The sequence below is a fragment of the Trichosurus vulpecula genome, chromosome 1 (genome assembly GCF_011100635.1).
Source record: "Trichosurus vulpecula isolate mTriVul1 chromosome 1, mTriVul1.pri, whole genome shotgun sequence".
Lineage (NCBI taxonomy): Eukaryota > Metazoa > Chordata > Mammalia > Diprotodontia > Phalangeridae > Trichosurus > Trichosurus vulpecula.
The window spans coordinates 461,816,884-461,835,539 of record NC_050573.1 but is presented as its reverse complement, the minus strand read 5'-3'; the positions used below and the strand labels follow the sequence as shown (position 1 = coordinate 461,835,539).

Here is an 18,656-nt window from a genome sequence, read left to right as displayed (position 1 = left end):
TATTTTTGGGCTACTTTACATAAGCCAATAGAATGAACCACACAACTGAAAGTTGGTATGGAACAATGAGAAGAACAAGGGGTTTAGAATCTTATGGCTGGGTTTTCAATCTTGAATTTGACGCTTACTACCTGTGGGACACTGTAAGTCACCTTTCTGGGCCTCAGGATCTTCATTAATAACATAAGAATATTAGACAAATTAATCTCTAATTATCCTTCCAATTCTACATCTATGATCTCAATTCTTCACTTGACGATCAGTCTCAAGCCTGGGTTCAAGTCATACTCTGACCCTAAGTGGGTACTGTGGTTCTTTATGTACAAGTATGATAACTACATTTTGCAACATCAGAATCTTCCAAAGATAATATGGTAAATTCAAGGAATTACAACCTAGGACAGATTTTTCCACTTTATAAATCTAAGAGAAATGCCTTCATTTGTTCCATTTGTTCATTTCAGTGCATAATTTATTTTCCATTTAGCAAAAGTAACAAAAAGGATAGCTTCAATTCCTGCTATGGTTATATAATTCCTAGTTATACTCTCCAAACATAGTCATGAGACTAATTTAAGTCCCCGAGTTGCAGTGTTACAGAAAATGGGGGATGTCAATCATTTTCCACATTGGCCCAAAAGAATTTCATGGCATTCACAGTCAGGTTTTGAAAGAGAACACCTTAAACACTATGGGCATTTTTTCATTCTTCAATGTATTTATGTTCTTGGGTATTAAGGGCAGAACCTCAATCCTGATATAAAACTATATGCACAAGATCTATAGTGTTGCCTTCACTAAGTTCTACAAACATAAAATCAGGTCCTGTATTGTGAGCCGGACTGAATTGAAAAAGATCCTATAAAAACAGCATAGATTTCTATTGGGGGAGGGTACCAAAATGCAGTATATTTCCCCATGTAAAGAATAGTTTGGGTTTTAATCTATATTTAAAATATTGAAGATTTTTCTCCCAGTGGTTCTCTTGTATGACTTCATGCTGGTATAAACTCACTTCCATCTGCCACTTGACACATTTAAAGGAACCTATCAAGTCTCAAGTTCATTATCTAGTCATGGATGAATCTGTTTTCTGGAACCAGACAAAGACCGAGTCTTACCTGCAGGCTGTTAAAAATGACGAAGAGGACCAGCATCCAGAGGTGTCTATAAGCCATGTGTAGTCCTCCCCAAAGCCACGTAATGGAAATCAGAGCAAATAGGTATAAAACCAGTGGGATTTCTAGAAATAAGAAAAACAGTTTCAAAATATTGACTATCTACAGAGATTCTTTGTTGGTCCCTTCCTTGTTACATTGTAGAAATGCATTGAGAATAATAATGGAAGAGCAATATTGGAATTCCCATTCTTGTGCCCAGTGGTGATAAGATGCATTACTATGTTGACACTCTTTCTTCTTTGAACATGGGTGTGTGAGTAGGTGAGTAGGATGTGAAAAGATGGGAGCTGTTCCTCTCCTAGACTACCACCTGCTGGACTATTCACAAAATACCATCGACATTTGACTATCATGAAAATACAATCCAACCCAAATGTAAAAGTGATACTCCGACAGGCTCAGAAACCAGACAGGTAAGAGGGAACCAGATGCAAGGCCCTCTCCCACTTGCTGGGGCTATATGCTGAGAATAGAAATAAAAATGATAGGAAAGATTTGCTTCTATTAGGAAAAAATAATACCAAACATATCATCTACTTTTCTATTTAAGCAGAACTGAAGATGGGAATAAAGCTAAGAACTTGAAGTGGAAATTATTTTAACATATTGCCCTAGACACCTACCAATATGTTTTCAAGTATCCTTCATTCCAGCATACTTTCGGTATAAATTTCCCCTTTTTTCTTTTCTTTTCTCCTTTTTATAGGTGTTTTAAGCTGAAAAGGGGGTGTGTTAATATTCATTTGGCAGATCATCACAAGACTCAGTTAGAGTAGCAGGTCTCTGTAAAATGAGGGGTGTGAATTAACTGTTATCTCTGAACCCTTCTGGCTTTCAATCTATGGCCCTATGACCTTAGCACTGTTGAACAAAAGTTCTTTCCTGCAGTGAAATGTCAGCTCAATGGACTCTGAAACTGGTAACTCTCTGGACAGACCTCAAAGTCCACATCTACTCATATATTTGAGTCCCACCTAGAGCCATATGTGCTCTTACTGATGCAACTTTAGCATATTGGAGAAGTAAAGGGATTTATAGGAAAAGGAGACTAAGTGAGGCAGGTGTCTCTTTCTGGAAATCACTGATGTTGCTTTTCTGGTTTGGGATTATCATTTTAAAAATAAGATAAGAATTGCATAAGCAAAACCCAGTATAATTAAGGAAGCCCATGGTCATGGCTTCTTTATAGAAGGGCTAGAAAAAAAGATACCTAGAGATAGTTAATTTTCATGTATATTTGCTTTTAGTATAAATAAATATTATTCCATAAAAGGACTACATACATCTACTTATGGCAAAATACCCAAAGTCTGGAAAATGCCTGAACCATGGTCAAAGAATTTGCCAAAATTGGTCCAACATTTGTGCGCTGAATTTGTAGATTGCAAACTTTGTACCCACTATGCACACACAAAATTCTATTTATGTCTCTGTACACAGTACAAAGGGACATGTACATTTTTGTATGAACAAACAGGGCAGCTATCTTTGAAAATCTGGTCCCTTTGCCTCTATGAATGCCTAGAGCAAAGTACAAGGAAGTCAGATGCTGGGAAAGTCCTACTGGGTAAGATGGCATCATGGAATAGCACTTATTAGCAACACCCATGTTATCTTGGTATTCTGCCACAGTAATGACTTCTCATTTTTCAGGCTGGAACCACTGGAATGAAAAAAAGTGAAAGACATCTAGGTTTCCAGTCATAAACAGCTCAATATATCAAAGTACAATGCCAAAACTAGTTCTCCAAGAGTGAAAAATAAGTGATTAAAAGCTGGTTGACTTCAAGTGGGGTTTGTTCATACCTTCTTAACTTCTGTAGAATAAAACAAACCTGACTGATTTCAAAGGACTTTGAAAGTAGGAAAAGCAATATGTGAGAATAAAGTGGGTTTGGAGAGTGGATAAATAGTGTATTCATTTAATGAAGATGATTAAGTTTTATTATTATTAGGATTACAGAATTTAGAGCTAGAAAGGACCTTGGAGAGTATCTAGTTCAATTTAACACATACTTTTATGTGTTCTCAGTCTCTCCCTTGATAGAATATAAGCTCCCTGAGGGCAGGAGGGGCTTCATTTTTGTCTTTGTATCTCCAGTGGCCAGCATAGCCCCCAGTATACATTAGGTCCTTGATAAATCCTGTCTGAACTGTTGCCAGGAACCTGAGGCCCACCTAACTTAAGTAAATTTCTCATATTCTCCCAAGTAGCAGAGTGAGTATTTGGATCCAGGTCCATATTAAGTGCTCCATTCAAGCAAGCATTTCAAAATAACTGAACTACTAATAATAAAGTTTCCTACTAGATTTAAACTTTAGCTTTCAGCAATTTGGGTATATATAGTCTCACATAGGTAGAAATGATATTGTAAAATGCTATGAATTTTTTTAAAAAAATGAATCAATCTAGAGTAGTATCGGCAAATTAGATCACTAGCAAAACCTCAAATCAATCTAATAATGATCATTTAAAATAATAGGAAAGAATAATATATTTGCTTCAGATACAGTAGTGAGAAGGCTAAGAAATAAGGCTGCCTATATAAGAATCATGTCAAGAAAGCCCAACTTGAATCATTTTTAGGAAGGTAGTATTTTCAACATCCAGTGATAAAATTAAACAAAGCAAAATGTTGTGTTGGACAGGTGCCTAACTTAACCATGAGTCACTCATGAGAAAAACTGGTTTTAAACGGTGGTTAGCAAAAACAATTAACATCTTAAAACTTGCAAAGAAATTCTAATTTCTCATGAAATTCATATGTTAAATTTATGTGGAAGAAAGAAAAACTGGATTGAAATCATTTATTGCTGTTGTATTTAAAAGAGGGAGTAGATGGATTTTTGAGTTGGCAAATAGAGATAGAATTGTGTTCATTGTGTTTTTAGAGAGTCTAGTGCAGCATTTTATGTTCCCTGTAACTGTAGGCCTGTTGTATTATTTTATGCCACTGACAGTGGTATGGGGATGACACCCTGTTGAAGTGAGCAAGAAGTTCAGCCTGTGTTTACCATCCTTTCTAAAATTTGTTTTATTTTTACCCCCTTTGGGCTTTTAGTTCAAACAATTGGAGAGGTGTTGTAAAAACACTCTTCAAAGAAATATAAGAGAACCCAATCTGAGTCACTGAGGACACAAGATGTAGGGCTTCAAGACAAGGAGTGGGAATGAGTGTGGAGGGGTGTGGATTGTGGCTCTTTCATTGTGAAATGAATAGCATTTAGCAACAGAGTAGTTTCAGGGTGCTGAGATTTCTTGATAAGAAAGTACTTATTGTGTTTCTGGGCTAGCAAGCTTTCTTAACAAGATTTAAGTATTTAATCAAGTTCTGAATAAATAAGGTGTCGTCATCTACCTGTGTACTCAAGTCAAGAGAAAAAACAAGACCCAGATTTCAGGGAAATACCAAAGCAGCATCAGGATGATGAGAGGACAGGTAACACAACAAAGGTAATGTAGGGGAATAATGGTCTCTGCAAACGATTCCAAGGAGAACCACAAAGGCCCAATTTCAAGAGTTATAAGATCCAGCCAAGGTTTCCTAAGCTAGTTCAAATTTCAGAATTTATCTTTTCATTATCATATTCCTCTAATTCAATAGTGTTTGGAAGTGTGTGTAAGTGGCTGCTTCTTCTCATCTCCATCAACAATCCCATTGATTTTCACAATATTATGTCTCACAAATCTTTTGCAAGTGCTCATCTATTCCTACACCACTGTGGATCTGTTTTGGGAAGAACTCCTCTTTCTAATGTAATTCTGGCCCTGATGAAAACTTGAGTTCCCCAGTTAGAGGAGTTCTGGGCATTAGTAGTTCAACATTAAAAGAAAAGTACTTTAGGTGGAAGGTAGTTCAGCTTACACTGTACAATTTTCATTCTCAAAGATCTATTTCTAGTTCAAACCCAAACCATAAGAGTATAAGCCCTTACTTAAAAGAGGGTCCACTGAAGCAAAAAATGACCTTAGCATATCTAGTAGGAGGCACAGGGGATAGAGTCAAGGAGACCTGAATTCAAATCTGGTTTCAGACATTTACTAGCTATGTGTGAACCTGGGCAAATCACTTAACCTCTGCTTTAATCCATTTTCAGTATCTTTGCCAAGAAAACCCCATGTACGATTTGGTCCCTAGGGTCATGAAGAGTCAGGCAAAGGTGAACAAATGCAGAACAATAGGATAGCTGGTCTTAAACAGAATTGTCTCAACTTATCTAAGGTTTCCAGTGGCATTAGTTTGAAACTTGTACCATCTTGAGGATTCAAATCTCTTCTAAAATAGGATCAGAATAACCCCAAGGGGCCTAATATCAGGGGCAGACATTGAAGAATCTTACTCCAAAACCAGTCCCTAGGATCCCAAACTCTATAGAGGCATAATGACCCAGGGGAAACCCAGAGCTCACTTTGCCCTAGAGGTGATTCAGGAACAGGCTTAATGACCTAGGGGAAACCCAGAGCTAACTTGGCCCTAAGGATGATTCAGGAATAGGCTGGATTTCCCATTTAGCATTACATGCTAAAAAGACCTAGGTAAGTCTCTTTCAAGTCTGAATTTGCAGGCCAAGAAGCAAGCCAGCACTGGCACAGGCCGGGTATGGTTTCCGTGGGCGAAGGGTAGGGAATGTAGGGCAAACTCTCAGTGGAGTCACTTAATCCACTGAAAACATAAATAGCTGTATGACTTTCCATGGACTCCCAGTGGTTCCATTGCATGGTGTAGGGAAAGCTTTTGTGGATGTTTTATCTGACTGTGACTTATTAGAATGAAATGTCAGATTAATATGGTGCAAGCCTAGGATTATGGTCTCATCTTGAAATGGCTAGATGTAATTTTCAATTTACAAGCTATAATTTTGCGTCTAAGGAGGATAACTGAGTTAGCTGAGACATACCCACATGGATCTTCCATTAACTGTTATTAGAGCAATTCTATTTGAACCACATACTTCAAGGCTGCCAGCTAATATCCTCTGGAGGGGGCCAAAGAAATCTTTAGCTCTCAAGAAAAGTCAAATGTTCTGTTTTCTTCAAATGAGAGAAAATATACCATAAAGGTAGGAAGGAATGATCTTTCATATTCATGGCCAATTTTCAGGATATCAGGTTTCATATAATGCCATTAGGAGGAGAACTGTCAGAAAAAATCTGGGTTTTTAAAGGCAAAGATGAAGTCAACTAACAACTGAACACTGGTTTAACAGTTTTTTGCCCAGATTGCTGGCTACTCAGAAGTCAGAGGGCTGAGCACTCATCTGCATACAGACATGCTCAGACACCAAACTGGGCCAATTTTCAGCATGCTGCACAGCTTTTGTAATACAGGGAAAATTCAGAATGCATCTTTCAACATGCCTACAGCCACATTTAGAATCCCTTTTAGATGTCCTAATCAGAAAGCCTGAAAATGAGGCTTTCTCTGCATCTGACCAGAGATTAATCAGTGAGTTGTGCTTAAGAAGCAGTTTTCATAAAAGCATCACACAGCATTTTGCAGTCATTGAAATGAAAGGACTTCTCAATAAAAGTCCAAGTTAATAATGCTGAACGTATGAAATCAAATTTCTTCAAATCCTAGAAAAATCAACAGAGAAAAAATAAAGAATTCTAGAGGCAATTACTTTTAAGTTAGTAAGTTAAGAGAGTTCTGAGGACTTATCTCTGGGGAAATACCATCTTAACAATGCTTCTCTAAGAATTTCTCCTGTCCAGCAATTAGCCTTCCAAACATTGCAAAACATTTCCCCAGTGAGATGGCAGCTCAATTTTTTGTTTTTAATTTTTGTTTTCATCTCTGCAGTCATTGCTAACAGCCTTTGAATTACTGAAAACTTTGCAAAGTCTAAATAAATGATGTCCACTGGTTTGTTGTCACCATGCCTTTTGATAGACACAATGCTAGTATATCACTAAAGCAAGGTTTGAAAATCACATTACCACTCCCCTAACAGGAAACAGGCTAATGACTCAACCTTTCTGTTGCTTAATATCTATACTTGTAAATTGGGAAAAACAATACCTCACACTATTGTGTTCACAATTACCTAACTTAAGTGATCACAGAGTATTTGGAAATCAACAGTATTGTATAAATGAATACTATTCTGTACATTTAATATATGACATAGAACCTAAAGACATAGTGTAGAACTTCAGATATATATGAGTTAACTAATTACCCATTCTTAGTGACAACTTCGGATTCTCTCTTTCCTTTATGAAAATCTAAATATGGTAGGGTTTAAAAAATCTTCAGATTAAAAAAATGTTATGTGTGGTGGAACCCCCAGACTGAAGCAGGAAATCATTGTGTAGCAATTTACATCTGAGATGGGAAATTGAGAAGAGATATAGCCCTAAAGTATATTTAACTTCATTAACAAATATTTATGTGTCTGTGGTGAAAATAATTAAATCCATTGCTACAATTTTCTGGGTGTATATGTGTGTGTATGTGTTCAATGCATGAACAAATTTACAGCTTAAAATTTCCTGAGCCCATTAACCTGGGGGTTTTCTTCCTTTCACTTATGTGAGGAATGTAAATTGTTACTGATTGTGTTGGTTCACAGGTGTTGTAAGATTAGCAAATGTAAAATAGTTTCTATAGCTTATTTATGCCCAAGGCTTCAAAACTGTATGTTACTACATGTTTCTGAAATGATGGAGGTCATGCAATTATAAAGTAGGATAAAGTACACTATCAGAACAAAGCATCTTAAAAACAGTGGTAGCTGGATTTGTGAATAATCTGACATTAGGGTGGAAGGGAAAAATAACCCAAACTACTAACTTTGTTTATAAATTAGTGAATTTGGGGATCAGATATATTTTCTTTTCAATTACCTGTCAAACTTCAGTCACACTGATTTTCCCCAAATCTTTATAGGAATGTACAACAGTGTTTTAAATTACCACTAATCACTTCTAGTTTTCCTTATGACCTAAATCTACTTTCTTTTGAAGGCAACATATCCTAATTATAAAATCACAATATTTGCTCTCTTGAGGGTTATTTATTTACACTGCACTTTTCATTTGGCTTCTGTCAAAGCTCATTTAAAAAAAAAAGATCTGTTTAAATATGACCTCTCACAGTCAATAGAAACATTTATACTGAGGGTAGGCAAACAGGTTTGGAGAAAAAAAAAATCAGGCCAGTCTTTGTTATTACTGTCAGACCAAACAAAATTCACCCTTTAAAGGACTTAAATTCATTCAGAAAAGAAGCGGTATATTATAAAAAGTCTATTTCTATCACTGAACTTTGAAACTATATATACTACACAGACCATTATAGACTACCAATAAACTAGGGAGCTAAGTGGCATGGTGGGTAGAACATTGGGTGTGGAGTCAGGGAGACTTGAATTCAAATCCTGCCTCAGACACTTACTAGCTCTGTGACTTTGGACAAATAATTTAACCTCTGTCTGCCTTAGTTTCTTCAACTGTAAAATAGGGATAACAATAGCACCTACTTGATAGGGTTGTTGTAAGAATTAATTTAATATTTGTAAACTACTTATCATAGTGCTTAGCGTATAGTAAGTGCTTAATAAATGTGTGTTCTCTTTCTCTTCTCCAATATGGTTCTAGAGAATGAGCAAATTTGAGATTTCTAAAGGAATTTATGGTTATATCTATAATATCTTGTGGGCAGCTAGGTGGCAGTGGATTGAGCACTGCGCTTGGAATCAGGAAGATTCATCTTCCTGAGTGCAAATTCAGTCTCAAGACACTGACTAGCTGTGTGACCCTGGGCAAGTCACTTTACCCTGTTTGCCTCAGTTTCCTCATCTATAAAATGAGCTGGAGAAGGAAATGGTGAACCGCTTCAATATCTCTGCCAAGAAAACTCCAAATGGGTCACAAAAATTCAGACACGACTGAAAAACGACTGAATGAATTAAGTAAAATCTTGTATTATTAGTTCCCATTACATATTTTCAGACTTTTGGCCAACTCTATTGTCCAAATTTCTGGATCTTCTTTTAACTGTAGGTTGCTATAATGGTGGTGGTGGTGGGGCGGTCCTTTAGAGTCATGTAAGCCTCAGTTTAAAGTCCTGATTCCGCCACATCCTAACTCTGCCACCCTGGGTACACTACTTTGATTTTCTAGGCCTGAGGTGTTTCATCTGTGAGATAAAGGGGATGGACCAAATGATCTCTAAGATTCTTTCCAGCTCTAATAGTACAAGTCTAAGCAATATCATCTAAAGAAATCCGTGACTTTGCCAGATGCTCCATTTCATTAAAAGCATCATACTATGAGGTATTATTTGCGATTATGCACACTTTGAAATGCTTCTCCTCCAAGGTAATAAAGTGTTCCTATTGGCACTAAAACCAAAATCAGCAGAGATTCCAAACCTGGAAGACAGGCAATGAAAAATATGCAGTACTTGTTCAAAATCAAAATCTTATTCAAACAATGGAGTTTGGGAGATTAAATATCAGTGTCACAGGCTGCATTATTATAACATGATCCCCATCCTATCACCGGACCATAAGAGTCAATCTCTCAGAAAAAAAAGCCAATACAGGGTTGTTTATGGTAATCCCATATAGAATTTTAGAGATACAACAGTCATCACAAGCTGGTCTCTCTCCTAGCTCATGTGGTTCTGCTAAATGTTAACCAAAACAAAACAAAAATCTAAGCCCTGAAGGACCCAATTCTATATTTTGTGATTCAGATATGTACGTTAGTAGGAATAGATGACTTCAGTCACCTGTAAAAAGATACAGCTGGGTGGAAGAAACAAGCATAAATAACCACTTTAGGTAGTTTTTATAGGGATATAAAGTAATGGCTTATCTTGTGGTCTGTTCAAGGGTGAATAAAGGAGAAATGTGAAGAGAAGGAGTTCTTAAATCAATGTGGAGTTTAAAAGTGAGACACAGCACAAAACTTCAAATTTAGATTCTCAGTGGAACTCCTTTCATAGGAGCTGAAGGAAAAGAGTTAATAGCACAGAAAACTTACTGTTACTTAGGACAAGAACAGTGTTTCTTTCTTCAGTCTGGCAGATGGTAAAGTTATTTGTCTAGCTAATTTCAATAGTGAATGAGATTTTTGCCATGCTAGCTCTGTGGTACAGTGGGAAGAGTGCTGTGTGGAGTCAAAAAGATCTGGGTTTAGTCCTTGCTCTTCCATTAATAGGGGCATAACCTTGGGCGAGTCACTGAAGTTCTGAGAGCTCTGGTTTCCTCATGTGCAAACTGGGGCAACTGAACTAGATGATCTCTGATGTACCTTCCTGCTCTGGGTCTACAGTCTGATGATCCTATGCCTTACCTGAGTTGTTGTTTGTCCTTTGTTTTTGAAGAGTGCCAGTGACATCACAGGTGATGTCTTGACACTGGCATGAATTGGATTTAAGTGAGGCAGAATTGCACAAAGTCTTGAACCTCCCTCTCTCTTCCAGAGTCATCAAAGTCCAGTGCTAAGACATTAGTCAAGATGACTGGTGATGGCCTGGGATGCTGTGGATGACCTTGGTGTCTTTAATGTCTGAGCAGCCTCTAAGCTGTCCACAGAGCCTGCTTCAGCCGCCTTCATAGCCATTGGAACAAATTGCTCTCATCTACCCATTCCACTGGGGCAAAGTTTTCACATGCTTGGGATAGATGATCCCCAAACTCACTGACAGGTTTGAGACTGTCAGTTACCTTCAACCTGGTTTAGCCTATCTGCCAAGGCAGTTTACTGGGATGTGGCTGCTGCATATGTTTCTTGGAGCCACAGGTAAGAATTGGTTGCAGGTGGACACCAAAGATAGGTGAGTAGCCCTGAAAGCGCTCAGCAAGCCCTCACACCAGAGGTGCTAGTCGTCCCTGAACACCCCACACAGCCTACCCTAGTTACACAGACCACTGAGAATCCATGCCTCTGGGACTTGGGGAAATAGATCCATTCTTCTTGGGAACTTCCACTCTAAGGCCTAAGAGTTGATTGGTGACCTAGTACATAAAAACTAGTGCACTTACCTCAATTTATCTACTAGCTAATCCCAGACACTGGTCCATGTTGCAGCTTTACAGCCCATCCATCCATCCACCTATCTGTCCACCCCCATGAATACCTTCCCCCCCAACTCCCTTTATCTTCCCCAGCATGAATCTCCTTTCCTTGGTTGCCACTCCCCTATTGATATTGTCTTCCTTTATCAACTGTAAGTCCATTGAGGATAGAAACTGTCTCTAACTTTTGATTTTGATATTTGTACCTCGAAAACTTAATCAATCAACTAATAAACATTTTAAGCACCTACTATGTGCAAGAAACTGTACTAAAGGGCTGGAGACAAAGAAAGAAAGCCTCTGTTCTCAAGAAGCTCACAATCTACTAGGGGAGACAACATGCAATTATGTACAAACAAGTTACATATAGGATAAATTGCAAATAATCAACAGAGGAAAGGCACTAGAATTAAGGGGAATCAGGAAAGACTTCATGTAGAAGGTGGGATGTTAGTTGACACTTGGAAGAAGTCAGGGGAGCCAGGAAGTGAAGATGAGGAGGGAGAGTTTTGCAGGCATGGGATACAACTACTGAGATGCCAAGAGATGAAGTGTCTTGTCCAAGCAACAGCAAGGAGGTCAATGTCACTGGATCAAGGAGCAGATGGAGAGAAATAAGGTGTAAAAGCATTCAAAAATAGGGAGAGAAGGTTATGAGGGGCTTTGAACACCCAACAGTGTGCTTTATATTTGATTCCAGAAGTGATACAGAGCCACCGGAGATTACTGAGGGAGATGAGGCAATATGATCAGAACTGTGCTTTAGGAAGATCACTCGACAGATGAGTGGAGGATGGATTGGAGTGGGGAGAGACTTGTGGCAGGCAGAACAAGCAGCAGGCTATTGCAATAGCTCAGGCATGTGGTGATAGGGGCCCACACTAGGGTAGTGGCCATGTGAGAGGAAAGAAGGGAGCGTCTATTAGATGTGCTACAAAGGTAAAACTGACAGGTGTTGGCAACAGATTTGATATGGAGGAGAGAGTGAGGAACTGAGGGTGGCATCTAGGTTGTGAGCCTAGCAGACTTCGATGATGATACATCCAACAGTAATTAGGAAGTTAGGTAGAGGGGAAGGTTTGACAGGAAAGATAATGAGTTCTGCTTTGGACATATTGAGTTTAATATGTCTACAAAATATCCTGTTTGAGTTGTCTAATAGGCAGCTAGAGATGAGAGACTTGAAGCCAGAAGAGAGACTAGTGCTGGATAAACAGATTTGAGAACCATCGGCATAGAGATTATAATCAAATCCATGGGAGCTGATGAGATCAGTAAGTGAAATAGTGAAGAGGGCCTAGACCGAGTCCTGCGGGACATCCACATTTAGCAAGCACGACCTTGATGAAGAGCCAGCAAAAGAGAGTAAAAAGAAGTGGACAGATAGGTAAAAAGAGAGGCTAGTGTCATGAAAACTTAAGAGTGATACTCTTAGGAGAATACTCAAGGAGAAGAGTCAATAGTGTCATAGGCTTGGAGAGATCGAGAAGGATAAGTATCTGGCACACAGTAATTTCTTAATAAATTCTCATTCATTCATTCATTCATTGGGCCTGCATTTTTTAAAAAAAGGTTACATTACATTTGTTCACCCAAAATTATGCAACAATAGTTCTAGGACGCCTGTAGCTGTCTGAGGTGGGGTATGCGCTATGGTGATGGGCTCAGGGTATCCTCACTTCATACTATCACAGTCAAATAATTCATTTAACTTCATTTGTGATGGAGATTTTTTTTCAACTGCACCTATGATATGGTTATTGTAAACAACCAGTGAGGGTATTTCCTCTACCAATGCAGGTGATATACTGCTCTGTGATTTGTACAATTGCCTGGGGCTTGTGCAGGGTTACAAAGCCAGTACATGCCTGAGGCAGGACTTGAAATCAGGTCTTTCTGATTCCAGAACCACCTCTCTATCCACTAGAAAATGCTGTCTCTTATGAGATTAAAATGATTCCACAGGTATTAAGAATTTGTAGTGAAGTTCCCAACTACTGCTCCTACCAGAGCATTAAGAACCACAGCTGAATCACTAAGAACAAGTCATATCAAAATAACCTCATTTTCTTTTTTGGGCAGATTTCTAGCTTGGCAGATCAGGCAAAAGTCATGGACAAAATGTTTCTGGATTTCAGCAAGTTATTCAAAGAAATCTCTCATGACATACTGTGGGTAAATTGTCAAAACATTTGCTGAAGGTTAGTTCATTAGTGGAATCATATAGCTGGTTGAATAGTCATGGTATAGAGTATTGCATCAATTTCAAAGTAGGGATCTTTTGATGTTATGTAGGGAATATGAATTTTTATCAGTTATGTTGATGAGGATACAGGAGACTATAATGATTATGATACAAAGATATGAAATGCTACTCCACTGAGGACAGTCTAGCTCAAGTTGAAAAATGCTGATTAAGTATACACTATGTGCAGAAAGCACAGTGCTAGGAACAGAGGGAGACACAAAATGAGATGTTATACAGGGTGTTCCAAAAGTCTGGACACATAGGAAATGTGGAGTTATTGCATCGAGTGCACATGAATCTTGCAAAGCGCACCGACTTTTGCATCACAAATGATGGAAATCATATTGAAGATGTTATTTGTTAATATTCCAATTAAATAAAATGTTGTTGAAAATATGCATTCTGCCTATGTGTCCAGACTTTAGGAACACGCTGTATATCTTCTCTAAGAATATTATACTTTGTAGGAACTGAAGTTATTGGAAAAGTGAAAAGAATTTAAAGGGTCATTGGAATTATCAGAATGGGTTCTTAAGAAAGGTTCTTTAAGCTTTTTAAAAATTAAGATAATTCTCATTTTCCATAAGACAGTTTGGAAGGCCCTACCTAAGGCAGAAGGGAAGACTATGTGACATTTCTAGGCCTCTTCAAGACCTAGGATTCTCTAACTGCCTTAACTCAGAGATTCTTTGTGTCATGGACTCTTTCAGCAATCTGGGAAAGTCTATGGAGCCCTTTTCAGAATAATGTTTCTATACAGAGAAAATAAAATAATTTGAGTATAAAGGAAACTATACTGAAATATATAGAGTTCACAATAATTTTTTAGAGTTCATGACTATTCCTAGTTAGGAAGCCACGCCCTAACTTGTAGCAGAAGGCTTTATATTATAAATACGGAAATATTTTCTACCTATAAGTACTGAATCACTGTAGAAGATTGGGAATGGCTCATCAGAAACAGAGTATGAGCTCAGTTTGAGCCCAATCACACCACCAATCGGCACAAGAGATTTGGCCTGTTCTTTTTCTGACCTGGGCCAGTTTGTCTTCCTTAGGCAGCCGGGTTTCCCTCTTCTCTACTACCTGGAAGCTTATCATATTGGTGCTGGACTAAGTTCAGATATCTAACTGACTTTAGTCCTACTGAAGCTAAGAATTCCAGAGCTCAGGTGATCCATCAGTCTCAGCCTCCCTCCAATAGCAGGGATTACAGGGATATGTCACCATGGCTGGCTGCCTGAATTACTTCTGAGGATCCTTTAAGCTTCATATGTTATGGAGTTAATTAGCTAGAAGTAGTAAAAATTGGTAATGTTATTATAATAACTATTCTAGGTTTATAAATTCCTTATTTGAATCGTTGCTGTTTTCAGAAACACTAAATATTTTAGAAAACCTATGAATACTTGGTACTATGAAATTTTCAAATACAAAGGTTTGAGATTTGTATGGGAAAGAATACACAAACAAAGTTATGTCCATACTGGTAATCATATTGCAACTTCAATAATTTAGGGTTTGTAGGGGTGGTGACATTACCAGAAAACCATGGGAAGGTGACCCATACTTGTGCATATGATATTGTTTCAGCCTCAAATAGAAAAGATTGCTTTTTTTGTAGCATAGTACTTTCTCTAATCTGTTTTTGCTGTTCAGTCATTTTTGGTCATGTTCAACTCTTCATGACCCCATTTAGGGTTTTCTTGGTGAAGATACTGGAATGGCTTGCCATTTCCTTCTCCAGTTCATTTTACAGATGAGGAAACTGAGGCAGAGACTGTTAAGTGACTTGCCCAGGATCATACAGCTATTAAGCTTCTGAGGCCACATTTGAACTCAGGTCTTCCTAACTCCAGGCCTGGTGCGCTATTCACTGCACTATCTAGCTGCCCCACTAAATCTGTAAGCTTTGTTTTTGTTTTATTTTCAGCAATGGAAACATGTGAGTAGTCTGCAAACAAGGGAATTCCTGCCAAGGACACGTGAAACCTGTTATGTTGGTCACTCTGGATCTTACTCAAGCATTGACTGTTACTAGGTAAGATGACATTCAGGTAGTTTCACCTAATCTTCTGCCTTGTCTGGGCAAGGAAAACCACATTAACTATCTGAACATTTTTCTTTACAAAATAAACATGTTTTCACCAAGTGAATAAAAATAAATAAATATTTCAGAATCCAAGTGAGGTCCGTTTCTTAGTTGTCCTTTCTTTTATTCTTTTGAATTTCTAAGTTGTTTTGGATTCCAATTGATCTAGAGAAATGTTAATAAAGATATGGTTAGCCAAATTAAAATTGGAGACAGAAAAAGATGAATATTTTGTTGCATTTATCATAAGCATTTAAAGTATTTTCTTTAATTTTGACAAAAGCAAAACAAACTAGGTGTTATTCATCTTTAATGATGACAAATGGAGACTCTTTAAAAATAGAGCTATTTTTTCCCTATATATGTCATGATTCCTATTCTAGGAATGGTTGGAAATAGAAGCCTGAAATGCTGGCTGATACAGAAGAGTCCCACTAGTAGATTCTGTTGTAACCATTCTATGGCTTATTTTAAGAGATATCCAAAATTCATGTTGAACATTTGTAGGTGGATCAAAGTCCCTTAAATTCATATTAAGCAAATAAGAACTTATGTGTAGGATTTTTATATGAAAAAGATTCAGTCATCTACTTCTGCTTTTTATTCAAATGAATCTTGTTTCCCTGATTCATGAATCATTCTTCACATAAGAAAGGGCTTATGAATCAGAGAGGAGCCAGTAAATTCTAAGGAGCCTAAATGTAGAGACAGGCTTATCACTGCCAGAGATCAAAACTAAACCCTAAAATTATAGGCTTCATTCAAAATTCCATTTGAGAAATTGAAATTTGGCTTAGGGAACATATCTTTATTATGAATCATTCTCACTGAACATCCAGTTCATTGAACATCCAGTTCATTGAACTGAGGAAGAAATTAACCTATCTTGAAGTGAGAGGATTTCAGAGGCAAAGGTCTTAACATGTGAGAGCAAATAATTCTATACAGTCAGACTATTCATCTCTAGTAGGGAAGCTAGGTGGCACACTGGATAAACTGTCGGGCCTGGAGTCAGGAAGACTCATCTTCCTGAGTTCAAATGTGGCCTCAGACACTTCCTTAGTTGTGTGATCCTGGGCAAGTCACTTTGCCCTCCTTGCTTCAGTTTTTTCCTCTGTAAAATGAGCTGGAGAAGGAAGTGTTAAATCACTCCAGTATCTTTGTCAAGAAAGCCCCAAATGGGGTCACAAAGAGTCACACATGAATGAAACATGACTGAACAACAATACTCTATCATGGTAGTAGGGGTCACCTTAAAATAATTTTTAGTCTTAAAACTGTGCCTCTTTTGTGATGACCATCATTACATTGAGGAAAGCTCTACTTGGAGAAAAATCTATTCAGAAGTAATGAAACACTCCTTGTTTCTTATCAATGAGTGCTGGGAGCCCTCAAATAGTGTCTCTGTGTGAGTACAGGTTGTAGATAATTACCTCTCTGCATTATTATTAAATGAGTCATTATCATTGGAAAAGAACAGTTCAGCTACATCAATGAGTATAGACCTATAATTTCATTGGTGCAGAGAATTCCTTGTTTGGATGTGCCCTCCACAGATGTAGGTCAACAATTCATCTGCAAAATAGCATAGAGTTAGAAGAGTCAATAAGAGGTTAAGTGATTTGCCCAGGGACACATAGCTAGAGTGTGTGTCTGAGTCAGAGCTTAAATTCAGGTATTCCTGACTTTAAAACCAGCTATCTATCTATTAGGCCACGTTAGGTCTCAGCTATATGACTATCCTGACATTAGCTGACCTTTTCTTCCCAATGTGTTTTGCTATAGACAAAAGGATTTAAAAAAAATTTTTAAAAACCCACTCTCAACAGTTTAATTTAAAATTTTTGGGAAACTTTCATTATTCTCTCATTTCAGAATTGGAAGACAACTTAAGAGTTCAACCCATCCCTGAACAAGAATCCCCTCTATGAAGGCCTCCAGAAATAGAATCCTACTACTTTCCAAGGCAGGGCAGTCCATTCCACTCTCGCATGTCTCTTAATTGTTTGGAAGTTTTTCTTACATCAAACTGAAATGTCTCTTTTCAACTCTCATGAAATGTTCCAAATTCTGCAGTTTGAGGCCAAGCAGACGTCTAACCATTCCTCTTGATGAGAGCACTTCTCTCCTCTAACCTAAACGTTCCCATTTCCTTCAACTGATCCAAGATCCTCTGATATATTAGTCACCTTTCTCAGGTCAACTCTCCAGTGAATCAGTGTCGTCTTAAAATACAGTGACTCTAGATGAACTCAATATTCCAGATGCTGTCTAAACAAACCTGATTATAGCAGAACTATCATTTCCTTAGTTCAGGACATTATGCTTCATGCTTCTCATGATGCAGTGTCCTTCCAAAAAATAGATTCAGAATGTGCAAAGAAGCTACATGATTTAATTCTATAGTAATAACCTTCCAAATAGATAACTACAACTTAAGGTCAAGACTCACAACCCTCTAATTGAAGTTCTGTGGAAGGGGCAGATTCCCATTTGGATGTTAAATATTATACTGAGCTCAAGAACTTGTTTATACAGACAGCCGGCCACATATTGTTGGAATGATGGATGAACATGTATAAAAATTCAGTTATATCTAGAACTGCATAGCATTGTATAGTGATGCCTCCATTATCAAAGGAAATGGATTGTAAGAATATACTTCAACAGAATTTACGTTACATTAGAGACACAGGGATGCCTTCAAGGAAATTGGAGAAAGGGGGTAATTTTTTTAAAAAATGAAATATTAAATAATTTCATGCACGCCCAGAAAATTTTTAATTTGCATTTAAAATTCTTAAGGAAGAAGTAGGAGAGAGTTAAAAGTAGTAAAAAAAAAAAAAGGTCCTGATCTGAATTCAAGCAGAAAAGGAGAAGGAAGGGAAGAAGACAGTGCCTGAATAGAGGGAAGCTGTCAGGCAGACCTGTTCTAAGGCATAAAGGATTCCAGGTCCTGGAAGACGGAGGGACATTTCCTGCCTTCCACCCCCTAGCCACCAGTAGATAAAGTGCTGGAGTCAGGAAAACCCAAGTTCAAATCTGGTTTCAGACACTTACCAGCTATATGACCCTGGGCAAGTCACTTAACCTCATTCTGTTT

At 37.8% G+C, this 18,656-nt stretch overlaps 1 protein-coding gene across 1 annotated transcript in view; it reads right to left on the bottom strand.

The window, feature by feature from the left end:
- The window catches only part of ADGRV1 (adhesion G protein-coupled receptor V1), a 727,941-nt gene that overhangs the window by 126,388 nt on the left and 582,897 nt on the right, over positions 1-18,656 (bottom strand). Inside the window, exon 87 of the mRNA XM_036763404.1 lies at positions 1,122-1,243. Within this exon, the coding sequence (XP_036619299.1) occupies positions 1,122-1,243 (122 nt within the window). The remainder of the gene's footprint in view (positions 1-1,121; positions 1,244-18,656) is intronic.